Source organism: Megalopta genalis, chromosome 15 (genome assembly GCF_051020955.1).
Source record: "Megalopta genalis isolate 19385.01 chromosome 15, iyMegGena1_principal, whole genome shotgun sequence".
Taxonomy (NCBI): Eukaryota; Metazoa; Arthropoda; class Insecta; order Hymenoptera; family Halictidae; genus Megalopta; species Megalopta genalis.
Genome location: NC_135027.1, coordinates 1,372,668 through 1,395,847, shown reverse-complemented (window position 1 = coordinate 1,395,847; position 23,180 = coordinate 1,372,668). Strand labels below are relative to the sequence as shown.

Genomic DNA, 23,180 nt, shown 5'->3' with positions numbered 1-23,180 from the left:
AATGGAGCAGCCGGCGCAAGCAGGATAAAAACCGCGTTTTTCGCAATTATTCGTTGCGGCACTCGCCTGCACGTTTGTCCGTGAAATTGCATCTACTTCGTAGCCCGGCAATTCGAGGGCTAAATTTACTCAAAGGCCTTTCCGCCCTCCGTTCCAATTTCGGTGGGCAGGAATTTCGCGGTCCCCGAAGGCTTTTGCGCGTTCGTTTTCTTTTTTTTTTCGCGGCTTCTAAAACCGCCTCGCGCCGACCCCGGGGACAAAGAATCGTATTTTTAACCGGTTCTCGTTACTGCACCTTCCACACGCGCAGAAACTCGCCGCGGCCGAGACAGAGACGCGGGATGCGCTTTTAAAACCGGCCGGCCAGGAATGCTGAAAGAACAAAAAAGATAAAAAAACAAAAAGAAAACCCAAAAATATACACGTCTCTTCGAGCTTCCTCGTGCTCCCTTTGCCCTATGGAAAATTAAAGTTCAAGCAGCCGGCAAGAAACGCGAGACAGGCATTAAACCGTCTCGCCGTTGAAAAGCGACCTTTGTGCCCGGCTGCAGTCGGGCTGGACGCGCTGCACTTAGATTTTCCCGCGATAAAAGATACTTCGGATGATTCTTTGGTGCTTTCGCGCCGCCTTTATTGCCTCGACTCGAGTTCCCCGCGTCATTTATTCTGCTTCGAATAAATCTTTCCTGGATTATTAGCCGCCCGGCATTCCGCGCACCTAATTCGAACAATGCGATTGATAGAACCGAGAGCGTGGCCGGTGAGAACGTTAGATTCCGTTTCGAATAAAACGCAGAACTCGTTGAAATTGATTCGATCGTTCGGCTTATCGAGTTTCGACGATTTCCAACCGCTCGAAGTGCGCGCTGTCGAATCTCGTTGAAACAACGACATGTGTTCGCTTTTAATATCTCGTCGCAGCGTGAAACCGTGCACAATTCCGAACACATTCGAGGATCTAACAACAGCGAAGTGTCGAGCCTGTTTGGCCGATAACGAAGCACATAATCTGATCGGGTCCGGATCACGGTTCTAGATCGGACGGACCCTATCATGGCGCCGGAACGAGAAAACCGGCGGCACCGGGGAAGCGATTAATTTCCAGCGGAAATGGAGGAGCGTTCGGCGAATCAGCAGCGGTCCCGCGGCCACAAATCAGTCGGGAAACAACGAAACTTTCGGCCAGAAATTGCTCGCTAAGAGCCGGGCCCTCCCCCCCCCCCCACCCCTCCGCCGTAAATTCATTTCGAGCCGCGAGCGCCGCGTCGGCTAATTTCGGCGTGTGTGCCGGCACTCCAAATATTTTTCCGGCTCCGTGCGTCCCAAAGCCGGAAATTTAAAAGGCACGCCCGCGCGCCGCTAATTGTCGGGTTCGATGATCCGCGATCCTGCCCGCCTGCCGAATAATCGAATCTCGCGATTGTACCGGCGATGCGTGCCTGTAAACTCGCTTCATTCTGGCCGGCCAACCCGCGTTTGTATCGACGAACAATTCCTGGATAAAAGTTGCCGTTACGAGGCGTGAAACACTACTTCTCTGGAATATTTTTCTATTCTTTTAACTGGTAGGCTGTGCGGAATTGGTGGATATTCAATTTGCTGGTTTTTAGTGTTGTCTGATCGACGGAGGCCCGATCTACTTTGATTTTTCAGCAGAGACACTCTTTCGTTTGCTTCGATATATTGATTATTATTTTATTATTCGCAATGAAATTTTAACACTAAACCTACTACGGTCAAAATGACCGATTTTTTATTTTACGATACTACAAACATTGGAGACTTCTTCGTGGAAAATTATTGAATAAATTATATTATTGAAACGAGTCTCATAATTAAAACTTTACAAAATCCAAGTGAATTCTATCTTTTCACTCTTATGGGTCAATGCACGCTAATCATCATTGCAGGTCGGTTGGTTTAGTGTTAAGCTTGAGCATTTGAGAGTATAAACTTGTCTGCTCAATTATTAAAATGATCTCGTCTTTTCAGTAATGTCTCTCTAATTGACGCCCAGATTGACCACAAAAATGGACAATCAGGGAGGAGGAGATGCGATTATCAGAGCCTTGCGGTTTATTTTTAAAGTTATAAATTGTCCATAATTATAAAAACGAGCCGCAAGGCTCGAATAATCGTATCTCCTGTTTCCCAAATTATCCATTTTCGTGCACAATCTGAGCGTCAGTAAGAAAGACATTACTGTATGCATAATAACGCTATATTGTATAAATATCACAGAATACAAATACAGAAATTTCTCCCGGAAATGCCAAATTTCGGGTCGCTGTGAATTTCCCTGCGCTTGCCTTCGAATCGTGTCACGTGTCCTTCGAAATGCCTTCGAATCGCGTCACGTGGACTCCGAATTGCCTTCGAATCGCGTGGCAAAAGTACGTTTATAATGCGAAAATTAGCGAAATCAGTTCGTCTTACACGTACATTACTTACATTACAATGAAAATAATTGGATTCTCACGAATTTAATTACCGACTCGAGCGATTAGAGTGCGATCAGATCATAAGATCGTCTTAAAGTGTCGATATTTTTCTTAAGGTCGATATTTTTCACTGCTCCTAAACGTTCGAACAAATTATAACGTCCGTTCGTGTCTGACTACGAACGTCCCAATCTACTCCTTCGAATATTCAGACATGAATTAGAGCGTTTATTCGCCGAGATACTTCATGGTATCACAAATTCCGTTTCACAGCTGCTAAATATCTATAAAATCGTACATCTCTGTCTGACCGGCAACGTCCCAATCTCCTTTCTAAAATGATTAAAAGTCAAAACTACAGTACAGATTCCCATGAACCGAGCTGCTCGATAAGAAGTTCTCCTCCGGTCGAGGGAAAGAAATATCTCCGAGCCGTATGATCATAGAGAAGCTCTCCTCCGGAGACGGAAAACTTTTTTACGATGTTTCTCGTCCCCCAACGAGCATAAGTTGTCGAAGGGTTGACCGTCGATGCTGAGGGACGACAAACGCGGCAAACAAAAGTTCCCGCGAGAGAACGCTTCAAGAACGGGATAGAAGCGATCGGGAAGTCGAATCGGAGCTGCGCCAAGTTTTTTTTTTCAAGGGAAAAGGATTAACGAAAATGGCAGCCGGTTTCATCGAGCGAGCGGAGGGAAATGACGAAGTCGACGGTCCCGTCGAAAATTAGATGCGAGACTGGAACGAATGTCCTTTTCGAAGTCTCGGCTCGGCCGACTGTTCGCCGTGAGCGTTTCCATGTCGCGGGAGGTTTTCCGCTTCGAGAATCCTGGAGACCCGCGCGACGGAATTCCGATTCGACGGTAAATAACGGGCGGAAGGACGCGGGGAAATTTATCCGAGGATTCCTGGAAGTCGACGGGAAGCCTTTATAGTCGTGGTACGGACAAAGAAGACCACTATTTTTCAAACTTTTAGCCGGCCCGCAGGAAACTCGCCGCGCTCTCACGCCAAACATTTTAAATATGTAACTCGGTGTCAGTGGCGCGCGCCGCGTCGTTACGCTCGCCGCGGCGCCTCGGCGTCTGCCGGGCGTCTTCGACTTTCCTCTTCGACCACCGGCGACCGCTTTCGTACCGCCCCTTCGCGTCGGATTGCATTTCCTGCGTGGAAACCCCCTTGCACAGAGCCGGGCACTCCCTCGACCGTTACCTCATTTCATCCGCAAATCACAGGCCAACTTCGAACATTTGAACGACGGTCAGCGTGCAATTATCGTCTCGCGTTCAACTACTTACACGGTCTAGAATACTCGTGCATCCCCTCGCGGTTGATATAAATCGATACGAATGGTTCTTTGATGTTAGACACAGAGTAGTATATTTTCCAGAAAAAAGTGTTATAAAATATGCTGAATTTATCTTGCAAGTTTCGTGCCATTGTCTTCTCGTCGAAACTTTCCTTCGAGCAACGCGAGCAGCTTCAAAAACTTGGTATACGACTTAATATTTTATTAATTACTTTTATCTTAATATCTATTAATTGCTCTTATCTTAATATCCTATTGATTGCTTTTATTCCGCATGTACAACAATTGGACTCGATCCTGTTTAGAATGAATAGACAAATGAACGAGTATTCGGCGAGCAAGGGTTCTCTTCTCGGCGATACTAATCGCCACGGAGCTCGTCGTCGCAAGTTCCTGGCCTGATAATTGCGAGCCCTTAATGAGTAACCAAATTCAGTGGACAATAAGCCAGGTCGGATGTAGAGCTCCCCGATCAAGAGCGCAGAGACGCAGCACGGTAGATTAAAGCTATCGACCCGTGGCGATTCGTCGAGAAAGGGAGAGAGAGAGAGAGAGAGAGAGAGAGAGAGAGAGAGAGAGAGAGAGAGGGAGGGAGGGTAAGACTCTCGCCCCTTTCGCCTCCAGCGAACATATTACAATAATTGACCAGGGGTTACCTTTGACCCGCGACAACGTTCTCTCCTATCCGGCGGGCGTGCTCATCGGACGAAACGCCGCTGCCACGGTGACATCTCGGCCAGGATAACCCAATTTGCCTCCCCTTTTCGACGGGAGGGTCGTCCTAGATCGATGAGACCCCCTCGGCATCTTCGTTTGCCCCCCTCCCCCCTGCCCGTCCCTCTGATCCGATGCGACGAAACGCAGATCTGCGGGCGCAGTTTGCACGGGACTGACCCCGCAGGGTCGGCCCTTCGTGCCTCGTTTGCAGAATCAAGGGACAGAGGAGGATCTCGCTGCGAAATCATGTCGACTACCAACAGGAATTTTTCCGGTGTCGGAGGCGTCCTGGAGCCGCGATTGCCGCTGCATCGATGGCTCCGTGACTGGGAAAGTGATTCGAGGATCTTAATACAATGTTCAACTGTAAACGATTCATTGGCTCGCGGTAAACACGTGTTTATCGACGGTGGTCTCCCATTGGCTGATCATCGACGTCTCAATCCACTTCTGGATGGTTGCCAAAGAAGATATGCGCACCGTTATTGGCTCATTTTCTTGGCACATTGAAAATTTCATACGTTACTTAAACAAGATCTTTGCAAATACAGTAAATTTTTCTCGACTGTTTTTCAGCTTGTGAACAAGTGCTGATACGATTATTCAAGCCTCGCGACTCATTTTTATGGTTACCGATTGTCAACAATTATAAGAACGAGATGCAAGGCTCGAATAATCGTCCGAAATTGTCCAGTTTTGTTTACATGCTGAAGGAGAATTAGAAGAAATTTATCGTAAATGTTCAACGTTGTGAGTTTTTATTCTTGTCCGATCACTTGACTGCGGATTTTTACGCGAAACAAACATTTTCTAACTCAATTGTACGAAACGGGAATTAAACGAAGATATATTTCCTTTTTTAATACAGTGATGTCTTTTTTATCGACGCTTAGATTGACCACAAAAATGGTTTCCTCGTGTCAGTTGTAGCAACTTTGTCCTTTACAAAAATTTTCTCCGAGGCACCGTTAACGAGTTATTAACGAAAAACAGTGACCAATGAGAGGCGAGCTCGACTGGCGCGAGGCGACCGAGCCAATGAGCGGAACTGGGCTTCGTGCGCTGGTTGGCTGGGCCGCCTCACGTCAGCCGTACTCGATCCTTATTGGTCACGGTTTTTCGTTAATAACTCGTTAACGGTGCCTCGGAGAACATTTTTGTAAAGGATGAAGCTGCTACAAATGATCCGAGGAACCCGCCATTTCCGGATTGCGAGACATTTTTGGGACACTCTGTATGCAGCGCTTTTGTTCCGTATTCTTGTCTGATCAGCAACCTGGCAGACTACTTGGAGACTGCAGAACATGCAGAAACGTTGCTAAAAACGACACGGCATCGCGAACCTTGAATATCATCGGCATATTCGATGCCGAATATACTCTGCGAAACTAAAAGAGCGACGCGACGTTCTCCACCTTAAATCTGGTGATTTAAACTCGCGAAGAAATAAAGAAATAGTTTCGGAGATGCTTGGATGCTCTTTTTCGAGCACGCCTAAAATGCTCGATCCCTGTCCAGGCCAGACGTCCTCCTTCCCCTTGAAGGGCCAACCCCGCCGGCAGGTGATTTATCCCTTTCATTTCTGCGCGCGGAGAGTCGGAGGCCGATCTTCGCGTGGCCATTGTCGAACGTCGTCGTCGGCGATCCCGACGGGGGGGTGCGGGGGCGGCCGGCGGAGTCGGTGAACTCTTCAGGGATGCAGAGGCAAAAAAAGCCTGTCGGACGGTTGGCCAAGGGCGAGCTGACAAATGGATAGGATTTAAGCGGCGCAACCGGCGGGGAACGCGCGTTTTTCATCGGCCCGGGGAAAAGGGCAGCGCTCTCAGCTTTAAGTAATTGCATCCCGGCGCGCGTTGAAGGTCGAGGGAGGTCGCGGGGCCGCGGGGACGATGGAAGGAGAGATCGGTCGCGACGCTAACCGCGCCGGTCCACCGAGTAATCCTTATCGACGAGCATGATGCATGAATCCGGCCCGCGGAAACCGTGGATCCGAAGGGAGCTCGCTGCGGCGGTCGACGGAACGCGTGACTTAGGGGATGCAAAGGACACCGTCGTCAGCGATCGGGGAATCACGGGAAAGAGCCGGCGAGACAAAACGTTTTTACTGGACCTAAGGGTGGCGACCTATCTTCCCGGCCGGGTCCAGCCCCCTTCCAACGCTCGCCCCGTGTCGGGACCATTAGGGAGAAACCGGGAAAATAACGATGGGGCGAGAGCAGCTCGTCGTTTCCTCGGCTTGCTTCCCATTTTCAAATGATCACCGGGAAGACGGTGGAGCCGCTGGAAAAAGCGATCGAGTGTCCTGGATGCGACGCTGCTGGAAAAATTCTGAACGCCTCTGCGATAGGCGCAGCCAGAAATACGGCCTTTCAACAGCGTTCTACGATGCTCGCGGAATTTCTGTTTTCAATTCTTCTCGGCCCCGCAGCTGTCGCGTATTTCTTCAGCCGTTTTTAGACGTCATCGATTCAAGATTCGAGACGGTTCTCGTGTAATTCATCTTCATTTTTTGTCGCTCTCGTCTTCATGATGAGACGCGTTTCTTTTTGTTAGGGATCGCGAAATTCGAGTATTTTATTTAATAGAATTAATATTGAAGAGTTCAGTTGTACGACATCGGATATTTTTTTAATTCTTTTACGTTTTGCGGATCCCAATGAAATTGAAGATATATTATATTATATTAATATATTATATTAATTCTATTAAATAAAATACTCGAATTTCGCGATATATATATATATATATATATATATATATATATATATATATATATATATTTGGAGGCCAAGACGAAATAATACGCTCAAATAAAGAAGAATACAAATAATTATTATGAAAAAACTGTGTACAGTGGTTAGGTTAGGTAGTATATTCGTCGTCGCTTACTTTTTACGACAGCTTTTAACACATTTCAAAAAGCTCGCAACAGTTAACTTGTTAATTTTCAGATCCGAGCAAGTAATTCCGTCGCTCACGTATTGATAAACCCCCGAAGTGTGCCTCAAAGTGTGAAAGAAATTCCTCTGTATAGGTTAGAATAGTTAAACATTTCGCTGTACAGGTTAGAACGGCAAAATCATAGAAAATTCAAATGTATCACGGAATAATAAATATAAAATAGACACAGCGAAGCCGCCTCGACTCGTGTCCCATATACGGACACCGTCGCCCCCATAAATTCCTGGCGCGGTATGAAAAAAAGATGCACGGGGCTGGCACCCTAAACCCCGTCAATCCGTCGTTTCAAATTCACCCCGATACAGAAACCCCAAAAGAGCCAGCGTCCCCGTTCGCGACCCTCGCTTCCGGCATGACAAAAACTCTCTCACCTTGGAGAACCAGCCTCGTGTCACCCTCTACGACCCCTGTCTCACCTCGATCCGAGCTCTATGGGCGACCTCTGACCCCCTGGCTTTCGTCCAGAGATCCACGGGACGAGCCAGGCCCGACAGAGTTACGTTTATGATAATGAGCGCGGCTCGCGTTCCGCGTTGTCGCTCGCCAGACCGGTTTAAAACTCGCCCCAACGGCCGCTCGAAGGGCCGGACCACCCGATCCAACCCTTTATGGGATCAAGAGACGCTGGCCCGGTTCATGAGAGGATCGCTATCCTCTCATGAACTTGGAGACGAGCCAGGATAGGTATTGTAATTATCTGCGGCCGAGGTTGCGATAAGGATGGTCACGCAAGAAGCTTCAGCTTTTGTCTTCGTTCCGAGGAAAATTTAGGGAGTTTGCTGGCACCGGACTAAAGCTCCGAGGACGCACTGTGCGATGGACTCGCTTAGGTTTGTGGGAAAATTCGAGATCACGATGTATAATGGAGAAATCCCGATAGCACGGGGAAAAGTTACTTGACTTCAAGGGGATGGTTCGACTGGATTTTAAAATATGTTCCGGTAGAAATATTCGTACTTCGAAGATCTCAAATTAAAGCTAAAGAAATCTATTTTAAAACAGAGTAATTCAAGTTACACAAAAGATACGAAGTCATTGCAAAAATCGAGAAATCCCGACCGCCGACGTGGTCAGAAAATCGCCTGGCTATAAGCGGTCGCTTCAGATAAATTTTAGAATACATTCCGGCAGGAATTTTTCAACTTCAGAGGGGTCAAATTAAAGCTGGAAGAGCGCACGTTACGACGGTATCATTTACGTTTCCAGAAAAAAATCACGGATCCCCGAATAGGTGGAGCATGCACGCGTCGGCGGTCAGCTCTCCCGGAGATGAAAGCTCCGCGTTTAAGCGCGTCCCGCTGTCAGCCCCCTGTTTTTCCTTTTAGTCGCGGCTGGCAACCGTCTAATTAATTAAATGTAAACCTGCCGTCCCTTCGTTCTATCGTCCGGGATCTCTCGGCTGGCCCTGTCATCGCCGGCTTCTCGTCAGCGTCTCGAGACGCGGCTCCGGAAACGCCGGAGTCGCTTATTTGCGTTTACCCAGCAGCAGCGTATTCGTCTGCTAGGAACGCTGACGGCTAATTGGCCCGTGGAAACCACCCGACTGAACACCCCCTCCCGGCCCCCCTCGATCGCTCGCGATCGCGCCAATTAACGGAAGCCGCACCTCGCCGCGGTCCGAAACGCGTTTTCCAGTTTCCCGTCCCTTTCCCGATCGCCGAAGACGCTCGTTATAACGCCGCGACGAAACGTTTATTTTGCTCGGGAGGGTTGGCGTCGTCGGCTGCGGGCACCGATTGAAACTTTGATAAACGGAAAACGCGGTATTTAGACAGCGGGAGGCACGATAAACGACGTCTGCGTTTTCTATTTGCGAGGCGAGCCGTGTCGCCCGGGGAACCAACCGATAAATTGTCCGATTCCCTCCGAGGGAACGGTCCGCAAACATCCGCGAAGTTTCGAGACTCGGCGCGACCGGCAGACATCGATACTCTTCTTCCCGGAACGGGATTTTCGAGTGTCGTATCGCTGGGAGTCCCGCCGCACCTACCGGAACCACGCAGTCTTCGCTCGAACGAAGAATCTCGACGTGTTCTTTATACATACATTTCGCGGAGAAACTTCTTCTCGTTGCTGGTTCGTTGAATCATCGGCTGAGAGTCTCAGCAATGAAGTAATTTTACAGACTGTACACATTTATTCGCAGATATTTTGTATTCGCAGTACTTCAAGTTGATGACAATTTCACGGTAATTATAATAATAATATTATTACAATGATAGTAATATATTATAATTATATAAGTGTAAGTATTATACTTATAAATATATATTTATAAGTATATCATAATTATGTAAGTATAACTATTATATTATAATTATATAAACATAAGTATTATACTTATAAGTATAAGTAGTGTGTTATAATTATATAAGTATATAAGTATTATACTTATAAGTACAAGTATTATATTACAATTATATAAGTATAAGTATAAGTACAAGTACTATATTATAATTATAGTAATAATAATTATTATTATACATAATAACATATAATAATAATAATTATTATTATTGTTATTACTATTATTAATTAATAATTGCGACCTAAAAGCAATCACACGAGTATAATTACGAAAGAGTCAAAAGTATACAGAAAATAAACTCATACTAATACTTGATGCGCTCATTGCAATGCTCAAATGAGCTTGAGTAATTAATAATCAGCCTGGCATCAATTTCTAAGCAACGGTTAATTTTTCTTTTGTTCTAAGAAATCATTACGATCAAAATGCTAATCTATAATCGCTACGATTATAAAGAAGAACAGGTTTGATTCCGAAGTATGGACAGCAGAATTTGTCCCGCGAACAGCGCGATAAATCCTCCGAGAACGTGTTCGTCGCTTTGGAACTCCCGGAACCAGTTAAGTTCGCGAAACTGCAATACTTTCGTGGCTGAGCCCGGGGGCCCGTTCCCAGCCCGGCCAAAATCACCGGAAATAATCGTCCGAGTTAGGGGGTCTCGCGAATCCTTTCGCGAATGTATCGCGCGAACACCGATATCCAGGCTCGTTTAATAGTTCCCCGGCAAGAAGTTTCCCGCGATTCGCCGTTAATTTCTCTCGGCGGCGTTTATTGCGGAAGTTAATGCTCCTTGCGAAATTCGCATTACCAGCCGGTCTCGGCCTACCTTCGCTCCCTCCCCCTCCCCCTCCCGCCACCGTCGTCGCCGCCTTTTCCGCCGGTTGGATCATTAAGAACTTTCCCCAGTCTGCGGCCACGGGAAACCGATGAGATCGTTCCGTCATTATTTTCCCTGTCTCCTAATGGATCCCGCCGCGAATCCGAGGGTCGATCACCGGGACGTTTTGTCTTCCGACGATCTCTACCCCGTCGGTCCCCTCCCCCTCGGCGACCGTGACGCGACCAGACGTCCACCGTTGTCCAACAATTTCGCGGTGAATCTGGCGTGCGATCCGATGGGATCGAAGCGAAATCGCTCGGAATTATTAGGGATTACTCGCGGACCGCTGCGTACCCTCCTCCGTACGGACGATTTCTGTCGTTGGGTTCGCTTGTTTCTGCGACCGAGCTCCGGATCCGGCGATTAATTACGATTAATCGCGGAGCTGGGAAGCTTCGGGAACATTTGCGCAGCGAATTGGGACGAATTTCGTCGAGGAAAGCCGAAGATTGAATACGTTAACGTGTTCGATGTTATTCCATATCTTTTTCGCTGTCCGTCTTCGTTAGGGTAGTTTAGGAAAAAGATTATAGAGTCATTGATTATTGTGTTACGAAATAGGATTTTACGTAGCAACGTGATTAAAATTGATTTATTTAAAATTTTTATGTTATTTATTCAATATTATTTAATATAATTTTATGTAATGTTATTTAATGTAATTTTATTTGATATAATTTTATTTCATATTATTTAATATAATTTTATTTCATATTATTTGATGTAATATTATTTGATATAATTTTATTTCATATTATTTAATATAATTTTATTTCATATTATTTAATATAATTTTATTTCATATTATTTGATATAATTTTATTTCACATTATTTAATATAATTTTATTTCATATTATTCAATATAATTTTATTTAATATTATTTAATTTGATGGAATATTATTTAATATAATTTTATTTAATATTTTACTCAATACAATTTTAATTAATATTATTCAATTTATTTCGATTTATTTTAATATTTTCATACAAAATGAGAGATCGTGAATGTTGCACATGTTAAACGATACAAATGCATTGAGAGAAAAATACGTGAAAGTAGATCAGGACGACTGTGGTCAGACGAGGTAGAAATAAACCTCCGGAAGATAAAGCGTTTTGAGAACATAGATAACAGAGCCTGTTCTTCGCGAAGTTTCCCGCTCCACTTGAAAAGCGAGGTAACATTTTCTCAAATAATAACATTCGCACGTCGACTCGCGAACCTCGCAAATTGCCTCGAATATTCGTCATTCGTGGTACACAAAATAACACGGAAAAGGGAGTTCGTACAATTAACGGTTCGTGAATAGTCGAGGCAGCCAAAGGGAATGAAGAATCAGCGAATCGTGTCGATCTTTCGCAAACACATCGGTCCCTTTGCGCGGCTCGTGGCACAGCCTTTCGAAGATCCCGCCGCGCGCGTGTATGCGTGCGGCAAGGGAAACGTCTCGTCTCGGACTAAATACCTCCGACGACGAAATTTTCCGTAATTAGAGGGAAAACGGCCTCCTTTGATCTCCCCCCCGAGGAGAAGCACCGCGAACGAGCCGAGAGATTGCCCTTCGCGACGATCGATCGAAATAATTGCAGCCCTGAAATTTCCATAACGCGATGGAGTGGCTGGTTTTCGTTCGAGGCCGCAATTTCGGCGAGGGCTCGGCGTTTCCGCAACACCGTAACAAACGTTTAGTCCCCTTCTGCTAACGAAAATATACCCCTCGGAGCCTCGTTCGACGTCGGATACTCTGACACAACACGTTCGACGATCGTACCGTGCACTTTCTATGGTTCCGATTGCAATTTTGGGGGGGGGGGGATTCGAAGTTCTCACGATCCATTTGCTCTTTACAATTGCAACCCTTAGTTTCGGTAAGTGGAATACTCGTTGTTCTGTTGAGTGGTCTTTACGGGGACTGGATTATTATCATTTCTAACTCTTTTGACTTAAATCGAGAGAAATATTCATTATTCTGTTAGGCAATTTTCGGTGGACATATCTGTAACGTTTATGATCGCAATTTTAAGGGATTGATATATTTTTCAACGAATTCAGTATTCCCAATTTCAACCCTTAGGTTTGGTTAAAATTACAATAGATTTACGGAGCAGTAAAAGCAAATGTTCTATATTAGATTATGTGTAAAATATTAGATGTAAAGTACGTTATATGTAAAGTATATTATTATTAGTATAATATTAGTATAATATCAATAGTAGAGTATATTATTATTAGTATAATATTAGTATAATATCAATAGTAGTAAAATATTATTATAATAATATCAATAGTAGTATATTGTTATTAGTAGAATATTAGTATAATATTATTATATTATTATTATTATTATATCACAGTTTACAAATATATTTATAAGAATATTAATTCATAAAGTACATCTATTCTGATTTTGTACGAGTGTTATCGCAACATTTTTCCGCAAGTAACGCGCGCATTGAATAAATACAATACAATCTGAATAATCTAAAAATTTTCGTGACCCGTCATTTCGACGGATTCCGTAAATCTAGCGTTAATGGAAGTACACGTTTCACATTCTTTCCAAAGACCCGACTAATTTTTCCGGCTCCAGTGAATCCGAGAAATGTTTCCACAATTTCTCCGGGCGGTTCGAAGACGGTTATCTCCTCGAAGAGAAAGTGAAAAGCTGCGGGGGCGGACTTCAGGGTTCTCGCGTGACCGCAATTCCAGTGTTCCAGGTTTCCGTTTCCGAAAGTTAATCCAAGCTGAAACCCGATAGTCGTTTTCCAGCGACTCGGCGGGGTATCGCGATCGATCGTCGAGAATAATCGCGGGGAAGGGAGCTTCGCCGGGTAAAAACAGAGGCCTGCGAGGGCGGCCGGGAGCGAGAAGCTGTACAAGGGTGGGCCTCGAAAACTGCGCGTTTCACCTGATAAACGTAACTTCTGATACACTCGGCCGGCGAACCCCCCGGAGTCGTCCCTCGAGTTTGTTTAAGCTCGCAGCCGAGTTTTTCATGATCTTCGCCGCCCCACGGATTTCCAATCCCCGCCCCGTGGAAGAGCACCCTCGCGGCGCCACGGTCCATTCGCGACCTCCTTAATTCCCGGATCGAATAAGAATTCATTAGGGTACGAAGGGGCCCGGGGGAGGGGGCAGGCTTACCCCCGGAACGGGTTTTAAATAAATTGAAAGTTTACTTTTTCGGCGACGGCGTTCGAGAGGACGTCCGGGGGTGGTTTCCGAGGAGGAATCGAACGCCTCGAGAAACTTTTCTCTAATTACCTCGCCGGGAGGGGGTGGAAACTTTCGGGAATCTATTTGGTGGACAGGTTCGTCGCGTCGGGGACTTGGACGGTGCTTGGAATTTCGCTGAAAAATACTGTTTTCGTAAAAATATTCAATTTTTTAAAATTGATGCTTTAATCGACGCTTACAGTTATTTTAAGTGTAATTTCAACGGTAACGACGTTTTATTTTTTCCCTTGGACTGTCCAAATCTAAATGACTATGTATCCAGACGTTTCAGGAATTACGTTCTTTAATATAATAATTATAAACTGTATACTACGTTCGCATAATTATAAACTGTATTATAATTATAAAGTTCTTTAATTATAAACTATAATAGTTCTTTCATTTAATAGTATATAATATACTGTGTAATGATTCTTCTTAACAAAGGATTCTTCCGTTGAAATCACCAAATAAACAAATAAAAACCAAATACCCCTAGTGTACAGAGAAAATTCAAGATTTAAGTCCAGACAAAAGTACGTGATTTTCGTCCAAATATTCTCAATTATTTGAGATGCTCTTTGATTAGCAAACAAATCCTTACATCACTCTTCAGACTGTCAAAAATAAGAACAATGTCCCCATAAAATTCGGGTTCGTCTGCGAATATAAAATACGAGCGTCGCCACGACGATTCGAAGTTAACGTAGACGAACGTTGGCGACTTTTCGGAACCGACGGCGGATGCGGGGAGGAGAGGGTAGATCAGCCGCTTTGATCTCGGGTAGGCCCGACGCGCATGAAAAGCTACGGTAGCCTACTTAATACGGGGGCGGGAACTATACCGCGGGAAATGTATTAGCGGTATTGCCGGTGGCAAGATCGGCGCTGAAACGTCGAAGCATGTTCCGCCGTGTCTGACGATTCCCGGCCGTTTCTACTGAATTTCACGGTCTTCAAAGGCCGGCTCGGCCCGGCCCGGCCCGACTCGTCGGCCTCCGGGATATTGCAAGAAAATATTTGTCCGCCCCGCTGCCAGCCACGGGGAATATAAAGATCGACAGGCGTCCCGACCGAGCCAATTACTAGATCGCTCTTCGGGTAATGGGATATTCGAGGAATAAGCCGGGGACGCCGCGTTCGAGTCGAGTCGCGTTTGTCCGGGCCGCGGTTATTGCCAGCCGGAATAATGAGCTTCTTAGAACTTTAAAGACGCTTTTGAGGATGATCGTTCTACGATGCCACGGTTGGCCCGTCGATCGCGGTTCGACGGATCTTCGGGAAAAAAGCCCCGGAACATCGAGGACTTCTGCGAGTTCTGCAACCTTGTTAGCTTCTTTCCGTCATAACCTACTAAGTATGAATATTATTTATGCCTTCTAAATCGAAGCAGAATTTAATCATTCTGCTATCGAAGTCTAGGCACAAAAGCAATAATAATAATAATAATAATAATGATAATGACTTTATTTATCGACGGGATAATCCTTTTGTCACAGTGAGAGAATGCGATAAAATACGAGATACAATACGAGAACTGAGGACAAAAGAATCTTAAATCTAAAAACTGGAGACAAACAGAGAGACGCGCGTGAAATATAATTCGTTCGCGCGAACGAACGAAGACGAACGGCGAATAGCGTTCCCGAATGAGGACATACGAGAAATAAAAATGCTCTCGTTAATCAGTGTAATTTGTTCCCGCGTCGATCGGTGTTCCCGAGACTCGGGATAAGGACGATCATCCGAGTGGCTCCGATGGAGATCGTCTCCTCGATTATTATTAATAAAACATTGGGACCGCCCTGAGCAGCCCGACGCCGGATATTGAATTCTCGTCGACGATGTCCGCGCGGAATTATTTACGCAGAGTCCCGACGAAACTTTCTCAATCAACTTCCGGCTGGATCCCGGTGTTTACCAAGAGAGAAAGAATGACAGTTAGAGAGAGAGAGAGAGAGAGAGAGAGAGAGAGAGAGAGAGAGAGAGGAAAAGAACGAGCAAGATAGAGAGAACAGAGGCTGGGGTTCTTATCCCGAAGACCTGATGGTTGCCGGGCTGCAAAGAGTTTGATTTATTTATTTATCTATTTTTGTTTTCATACATGCAATTTATTTAGAAAATACAAGGTTATTACATTTATATATGCATGTATGTATATATATATTTTTTTTTTCATTATATTTCAATAAGAATATTATACCAGATTTTATTATATTTTGTTCATTTTGATAATTGACACTATAACTGAAAGTTGGCTTCTGCATTCGCTTGATCGCGCATTGAGAGCGGTGAAGATGAGGATGTTCTTATCATTATATAAGTTGATAATATCCAGTTATTCAGATTTCACCTGAAACGTCCAAATTTCAGCATAGGTATAAACAAATAATTAATCTTCTATTAGTGGTAAGCTAGATTCATGAATACGCTAATAAACAACGGATAAGCGGAGACAGACACCTGTTTGGTTCCGGAGACGTTTACGTCTTTCGACACGATCGCCGGGGCCTTCATGTTCTTCAGGATCCAATCCTCGAAGAAGAGCACGCTCGAGTAGATGCCTGGCGTTTGCGGATGGGCGCAGCCGTAGCCGCCGGAAACGACGCCTGTCAGATGGCCGTTGCAGATCATGCCGCCACCGGAATCGCCCTGAATGGGTCCAGAATTTTTAAACAACATCCATCCGTGTTCGCAACGATTGTTAATGAGAGACAACGATTCGGGAGGAAATGAATTTTCAGAGGTACCTGGCAGGCGTCCCTTTGACCCTCCATGTACCCGGCGCAGAACATGCCGGGCAGCATGTCGGTGATGTTAACCATAAGTTTCGCGCACACTTCGGTATCTACGATCGGCAGGTCCACGTACATGAGGTCGTTGCTGACCACGGGATAGTTCTGGACAAATTTCGAGAAATATCGAGAAATATTAACGCTGAAATCTTCACTAGCATGCGAAGAGTTTATTCAGTCTCCATCTTCCAAAATGCTGTAAAAGTTTAACCCTTTACGGACGAAGCCGCTCGACGGGCGAGCGTCGCTGTGGACGACAGGTATTGGATATTATATAATATAATATAATGTCCAATATTATATATATATATATATATATATATATATAATTATTTTAACACTGGGTTTACGGAACCCGTCGAAATGACGAGTCAGTAATTCTTTTTCAATAAAGATAATTTACGGGAAAAGGTACATTTATATTATACTTATTGAATATGTGCGCTGCTTGCGACGAATATTACATTAACACTCGTCGAAAATGAGAATAAACGTCTCATTGTCGCTTTTATAAATTGCTATGAAACAGCTGCTCTCTTTTTTAGTGCTCCGTAAATCTGGCGTCGATGAATCGACGTCTCTTCAAATCTTTTCGCGTTGTTCGAAATCTCACTTTACTGCTTGTAAACGCGGAAAATCCGCAGTCCGTTCTTCGCATTCCAAAACAGATGAGATAGATATTATATATATAATATCTAATATCTGTCGCACCTTACGTAAATCGTAAATGGTAATACCTTTCCCTGTCGCAAAGTTTTCCACATATTTATAACATTATTATTTTATGTCCAATTATATAGTATATATATATATATATATATGTGGAAAACTTTGCTAGTTTATCTGGTAGTGACACTGAATCAATAAATTAATAAAAAAACGGTAAAAAGACTTGGGCGGCTATTTGCCGACACTCGTCCGCAAAGGATTAATCTAGAATCTAAGAATCTCATCTGTTTTGGAATGCGAAGAACGGACTGCGGATTTTCCGCGTTTACAAGCAGTAAAGTGAGATTTCGAACAACGCGAAAAGATTTGAAGAGTCGTCGATTCATCGACGCCAGATTTACGGAGCACTAAAAAAGAGAGCAGCTGTTTCATAGCAATTTATAAAAGCGACAATGATCATCAATGATTCAATCATTTTCGACGAGTGTTAATGTAATATTCGTCGCAAGCAGCGCACATATTCAATAAGTATAATATAAATGTACCTTTTCCCGTAAATTATCTCTATTGAAAAAGAATTACTGACTCGTCATTTCGACGGGTTCCGTAAACCCAGTGTTAAAATAATTCGAGGAATTAATTCGAGGAAGGAACTTTCATTCGGCTGCCGATTATTTCGCATAATAACAACGACAACGCGAGATCAAGATCGATCATTGAGATCAACGAAAAAGAAAAAGGACTCACCTCTGCAGTATATCCCCATCCAGACACCTGACACACAGTGTCAGCCTTGGGTGGCTCGACCGCCAGAAGTATAGGCGTGATCTCTTCGGTCAGCTTGAACGGAACCTTCAGCTGAAACGCAAGGAAACGACCGATCAGAAATTACTCGAGCTGCGAAAACGGGATCGAGAAGATCGATCGACAAGATCTAGGCGTACATGGAGCAAGGCAACGTCGTTCTGCAGAGTGCTGGAATTGAATTCAGAATGAACGTAGATCTCGTCGACGCCTCTCCTCTGTCCAGCCTTGGTCTGGGTGTCGAGCTGAAGTTCCCCAGCGACGATCGCGACCGTCCAAGGCAATATTTGCTCGCCATTTCTGCGCAACAAAACAATCCGACTCATAAATCTGATTAGTTAAACGAAGCCGTTAAAACGTCGACGAAATGTGAATTCGAGATCGAGCTCGAAATCGATCTCGTTCCTCGCGGCGACTTATCGTTTCAAGCCACTCGAGAGCGGCCCGTGACAGCGACGCGACGATAAAGACGTCGTTACGATTCAAATCGTGGATACGCTCGCTTTGATTCGTTTTTAATCCACTCACAGGAACATACAGTGCGCCGCTGTTAGCACATAGTACTCGTCGATCAGGGAACCACCGCAGAAGTGGCGGGAGTTGTAGCTCCTCTGCAACGAGACCTGAACAAATCGATTTCGCTTTAATGGTATTGTAATGGTTTGATATTGGGTATTAGCGCGATCTACGTCTTTATCGGGTTAACGTGAATCTGACAGGTCAGTTTCGAATTTTAGATAACAATTTGAAGCAGTCAATTGGACGCTGTTGATCCTAAAAATGCGAACTGCCAATTTACGAAGCGAAGATATATTATATTTATATTATATTTATATTATTTATTTATATATATATATATATATATATATATATTTATATTTATATATTTGTATTATATATTTATACTGTATATTTATTTATATTTATATATTTATATTATATATTTACATTATGTATTTATTTACATATTTATATTATATTATACTCATATTATATTATTTTTATTATATGCTTATCAACGAAAAAAATTGTTGCACACTCCACGACTCTGAGGTGAATTATTCTAAGAGTTTCCGAAGGAACGATTTCACGTTTCGCTTGGAACAAGATCGCCAAGATATTTCTGCTCTCATCTATGATATCGAAAAGTGTACCTGATAAGGGAACTGTTTCGAGACCGCCTTTGTCCCGTTCACAATACGGCCTGTCAAGCCATAACTGGCCCACTCTAGCTCCGTGTACGTCGCCAAATTGTCCTGCGAGTTCCCTGCAACAAATCGTCCATCCTGATAATCCACTCGCGATCGTCGAGCATCGCGTAAACGACGACGAAAACGTTCGCGAATGACGATGCAATTTACGGATGACTAAGTAGATCGCAATTTTGTTCAACGGGAAGCTTCTATCTACGTCAAGCGAGCCGCGAACTATCTGTCACGACGTAAGGATCGACGTGAATCTGTGACCGCGATCTCGAGGAGCCGAGAAATCGTCTCGATCGACGGAGAATTCTTTCGGAAATTCCACACTCACCGTGAACTTCGCTGATCACAGCTACAGCTAACAAAACAGCAAAAATCACTTCGCGCGCTGACTTCCACATGCTGCTTTGAAGAAGTCTCTACTGACCAAGGTGCAGCTTTCCTCGGCATTAATAACACCTTATCAACGGCGAGCTACTTTATCTTAACTTATCGCTCCGGCATGACTTAATTACCACGTCGACAGGTATTGGCAGCGGAAAACGTGACCATCCTCCCCATCGACTGATCCGAGTACAAAGGAAGATCGAGAACGATAAAGAAAGCGGGCAAAAATCTAACGAGAAAGTAACAACAAATAAGAGAGCCTAACGTACGATGTTAGAACTACATTGGAGAAAAATGAACTGATTAGAGGAATCGATAATTTGCTCCGATTCCCAGAGCGACGAGATAGATAAGCAATCAACGGAACGGTGGCGACGATCGATCACCGATCGGAGAAAGATTCGTCGGATAAAGATCGAAAACCCGGTAGCTGGATCGCTTATCTCCCGATTGGGAAACCTTGTAACCTGGTTTATTTCCAAATCTGCCAGAATTCTCCGTTACCTCATGCGCGATAAGAACCTGTCGACCCAGCAAAACGGTGACAGCGACCGGAAAAGAGTCTGCTCGTCTCCTCTGCTTCGGCAGTCGCGGCAATTCGAACCTAATTCATTCGTTCCCCCAAACGTGTACAGTAATGTCTCTCTAATTGACGCTCAGATTGTCCAGAAAAATGGAGAATTTGGGAAGAGGAGATACGATTGTTCGACGCTTGTGGTTTGTTTTTACAGTTAAGAATTGTCGACGATTATAAAAACGAGTCACAAGACTCGAATAATCGTGTCTCCTCTTCCCAAATTGTTCATTTTATATTATTATTTTATATTATTATTTTATATATATTTTTATATAATATAATTATATAATATAATATAATTATTATATTTTTATATTATTATTTTATATTATTTTATCGTATTATATTCGGACGATCTGAATGTCGATGGGATGTTTGAGATGCGAAAGAATTCAGGTATCATTCACTATGATAAATTTGAACTTTGCAGTTTCAGCTTGATTAATAATAGCTTAATCAAGCTATTAAATTAATAGCTTCGTCTTAGTTTCATGCAGAATGTGTTAACCGGTTACCGGCAAAATTAACACGTTATTTGCATTCATTGTCGCTTTTTAACAACATCTCATTTCCTTTCTAATTCAAGCAATAATTATTAAGCAATAATAATTCTCTAACGTCGCGTCATCGTGTAATTCGCAATTGGTTTAAACTGTATCACGTTTGCTTTCGTTGTAACGAAACATTGCTCTATGTTCCATCTTTAGAAGCGTTTAGATTTACATTATTATTTTTATTACAATATTGCTCACCCTTTTAAATCATACAAATGAAATGCACGTAAAAATAAACGGGACGAATAAACGTCACAGAGTACAAGATCGAATAACATGTTAAAAAATCCGCTCGGTTAACGGTTAACGTTAATGCCGTCGTTAAATTTATTAGAAGTTACAGTGACCCGAATTTTCGCAGCCGGCAAATAACCGCGACGAACGATCGCCCGATGGAAAAGCTGATTATACGGCAACGCGACTCGCAGAAGGAGTTTCGCGATTGTTCGGAAAGCCGGCGAACGAATATCCGCGCGTAATAATAACCGGCGATAATAAGAGTCGTGCATCATTAACATCTCGTTAACTGGTGGCCGCGGGCGATTCGAAACGCGCCGCTCTCCCGTTGCTGATCGTGCCGATTAATAATTCCCGTTGCCGCTCTAAAAGCCGTGATTTCGCGATCGATCAACGATCGCTGTTCGCGGATCGCTCCCGCCGGTTCCATGCGCTGGGATATCGAAAGGGAGAGAGAGATAGAGAGAGAGAGAAAGAGAGAGAGGGAGAGGAACGCGTGACTAACGACGTCAGCGCGCTTTCGAAAGGTTAAAAAGTATCCTCTTATTCGCATGGAAAGCGGCGGCGTTAATCCCGGAGCGCGCGCGGCGTGCGAATTAACGCCGCGACGGGCCGCGATCGATCGATCTCTCGCGGCCGAGCTCGAACCCGTTCACGCGATGAATTCTATTAAGAAACCGGTACCGGGCCGCCGATATTAAAGAGCGAATTAATTGCTGAATATGTAAATATCGGGCGGAGGCGGCTGTCCGTGAATATTCATGGTTCCTTTTCCTTTTTCTTATCCCCCCCTCCTCTCTGTTTCTCTCTCTCTCTCTCTCTCTCTCTCTCTCTCTCTCTCTCGACTCGAACGAACGAGAAATCAGGAACGATACCGGCGAATCGACAATTATCGTCAGACCCAGACATTACCGTGGCTCGTCGACAAACGAATCGACGAGAGATCGGCCGACGAGATTGTCCGTTCGGCAGCGATCGCTTATTATTTAGACGACACGCACCTGGCGTAATCGACCGGGACGTGAGTACACGTAGTAATTTACGAACCTCGTTCGGCTTCCAGCGATCCGTCCCGCTCGCGTTCCTGCAACGCCGCTGTTTTCTTTCTGCCGGCAGCGAGACGCGACACGCACGGACAAGATGGCCGATCGAAATGTCGGAAACAATCAGCCGCTGCGAGAATTCCGCGCGATCCGATTTAATTGGACGTTCTCCTCTTGCGGCGGCCGATCTGTCCACGGTGTAACAACCTTTCCTCGATCGTGGCACGTTCGAAACGACGATGTCCTTCCTCGTTTAACGACTGCAACGAGTCGAGAACGATGCGACGAAATCCCTTTAAACTCGTCCGTTGTCTCTTTAGTTTTGTATTCGACCTGTTCGTTGTTCTTCGCGCTGTTTTCTCGCGCTTTTCTTAATCCGCTGTCTACTTGATAAAGAAGCGTCGACCGCCGTGGCCGTTGATCCGAAAGAATCGGACTGCGAAACGCGTTTCGAAGAGATTCCTGGAAATAGATTCCAGCAGAAGAACCGTGAGAACGTGTCGGCATGCAGTGACGAATGAGTTCGCGATTAGAAAGATAAGATTGGCGGCTCGGTATCGGTTCGCAGTTAATTAGCATCGCGAGTCCTCGATCGAAATGCGACTGGCGCAGGGCAGACGGCGCTCGAGGCTCTCGACGGCAGGGCATCCCGCTCGCGGAGATTGTACACAGGGGTTGTTCAGGGCTTGTACGCGGGGTTGCGCGAACATGGGGGGATGGGTAATGGTGGCCCCTATCAGCTCGGTACACTCTCCTCCTGCTCGCTCCGGCTGCCGGCCCTCGAAAACCCCCGTCAGGAGCAACGATATTCCGGTGAGTTACGTCGATGGTACCTGAAACCGGTGGCGCAGCCCCACTTTGCATATTGGATACTCGTCCGGCCGGCTATTCGCCGTCTTCGATGGACCCTGCCTGACGGAATAGTGCCCAGGGAACACATTGTTGCTCCCCGGATTTGTCGCCCGAGCTTCGACAGGCTCGGCTGGCTTCCAGGGAACGAGCACGATTTCGAGGCTGGCTGTCGACGATCGGCTGCCGCGCGCACGTGGACGTCGCCGATTCCACTGAATTACCTGC

The 23,180-nt window shown here is 44.9% G+C and overlaps 1 protein-coding gene across 1 annotated transcript; it reads right to left on the bottom strand.

Annotated features, from left to right (window-relative positions):
- Window positions 1–15,885: 15,885 nt before the first annotated feature.
- Window positions 15,886–19,821, bottom strand: LOC117228577 (trypsin-2). Its single transcript, XM_033484407.2, has 8 exons — window positions 19,637–19,821; window positions 19,258–19,370; window positions 18,632–18,726; window positions 18,244–18,403; window positions 18,047–18,157; window positions 16,586–16,735; window positions 16,299–16,487; window positions 15,886–16,188 (listed from the first exon to the last, which is right to left on the bottom strand). The coding sequence occupies exons 1-8, from the start codon at window positions 19,704–19,706 to the stop codon at window positions 16,174–16,176; spliced, it is 903 nt and encodes a 300-aa protein (XP_033340298.2). The 5' UTR covers window positions 19,707–19,821; the 3' UTR covers window positions 15,886–16,173.
- Window positions 19,822–23,180: the final 3,359 nt, after the last annotated feature.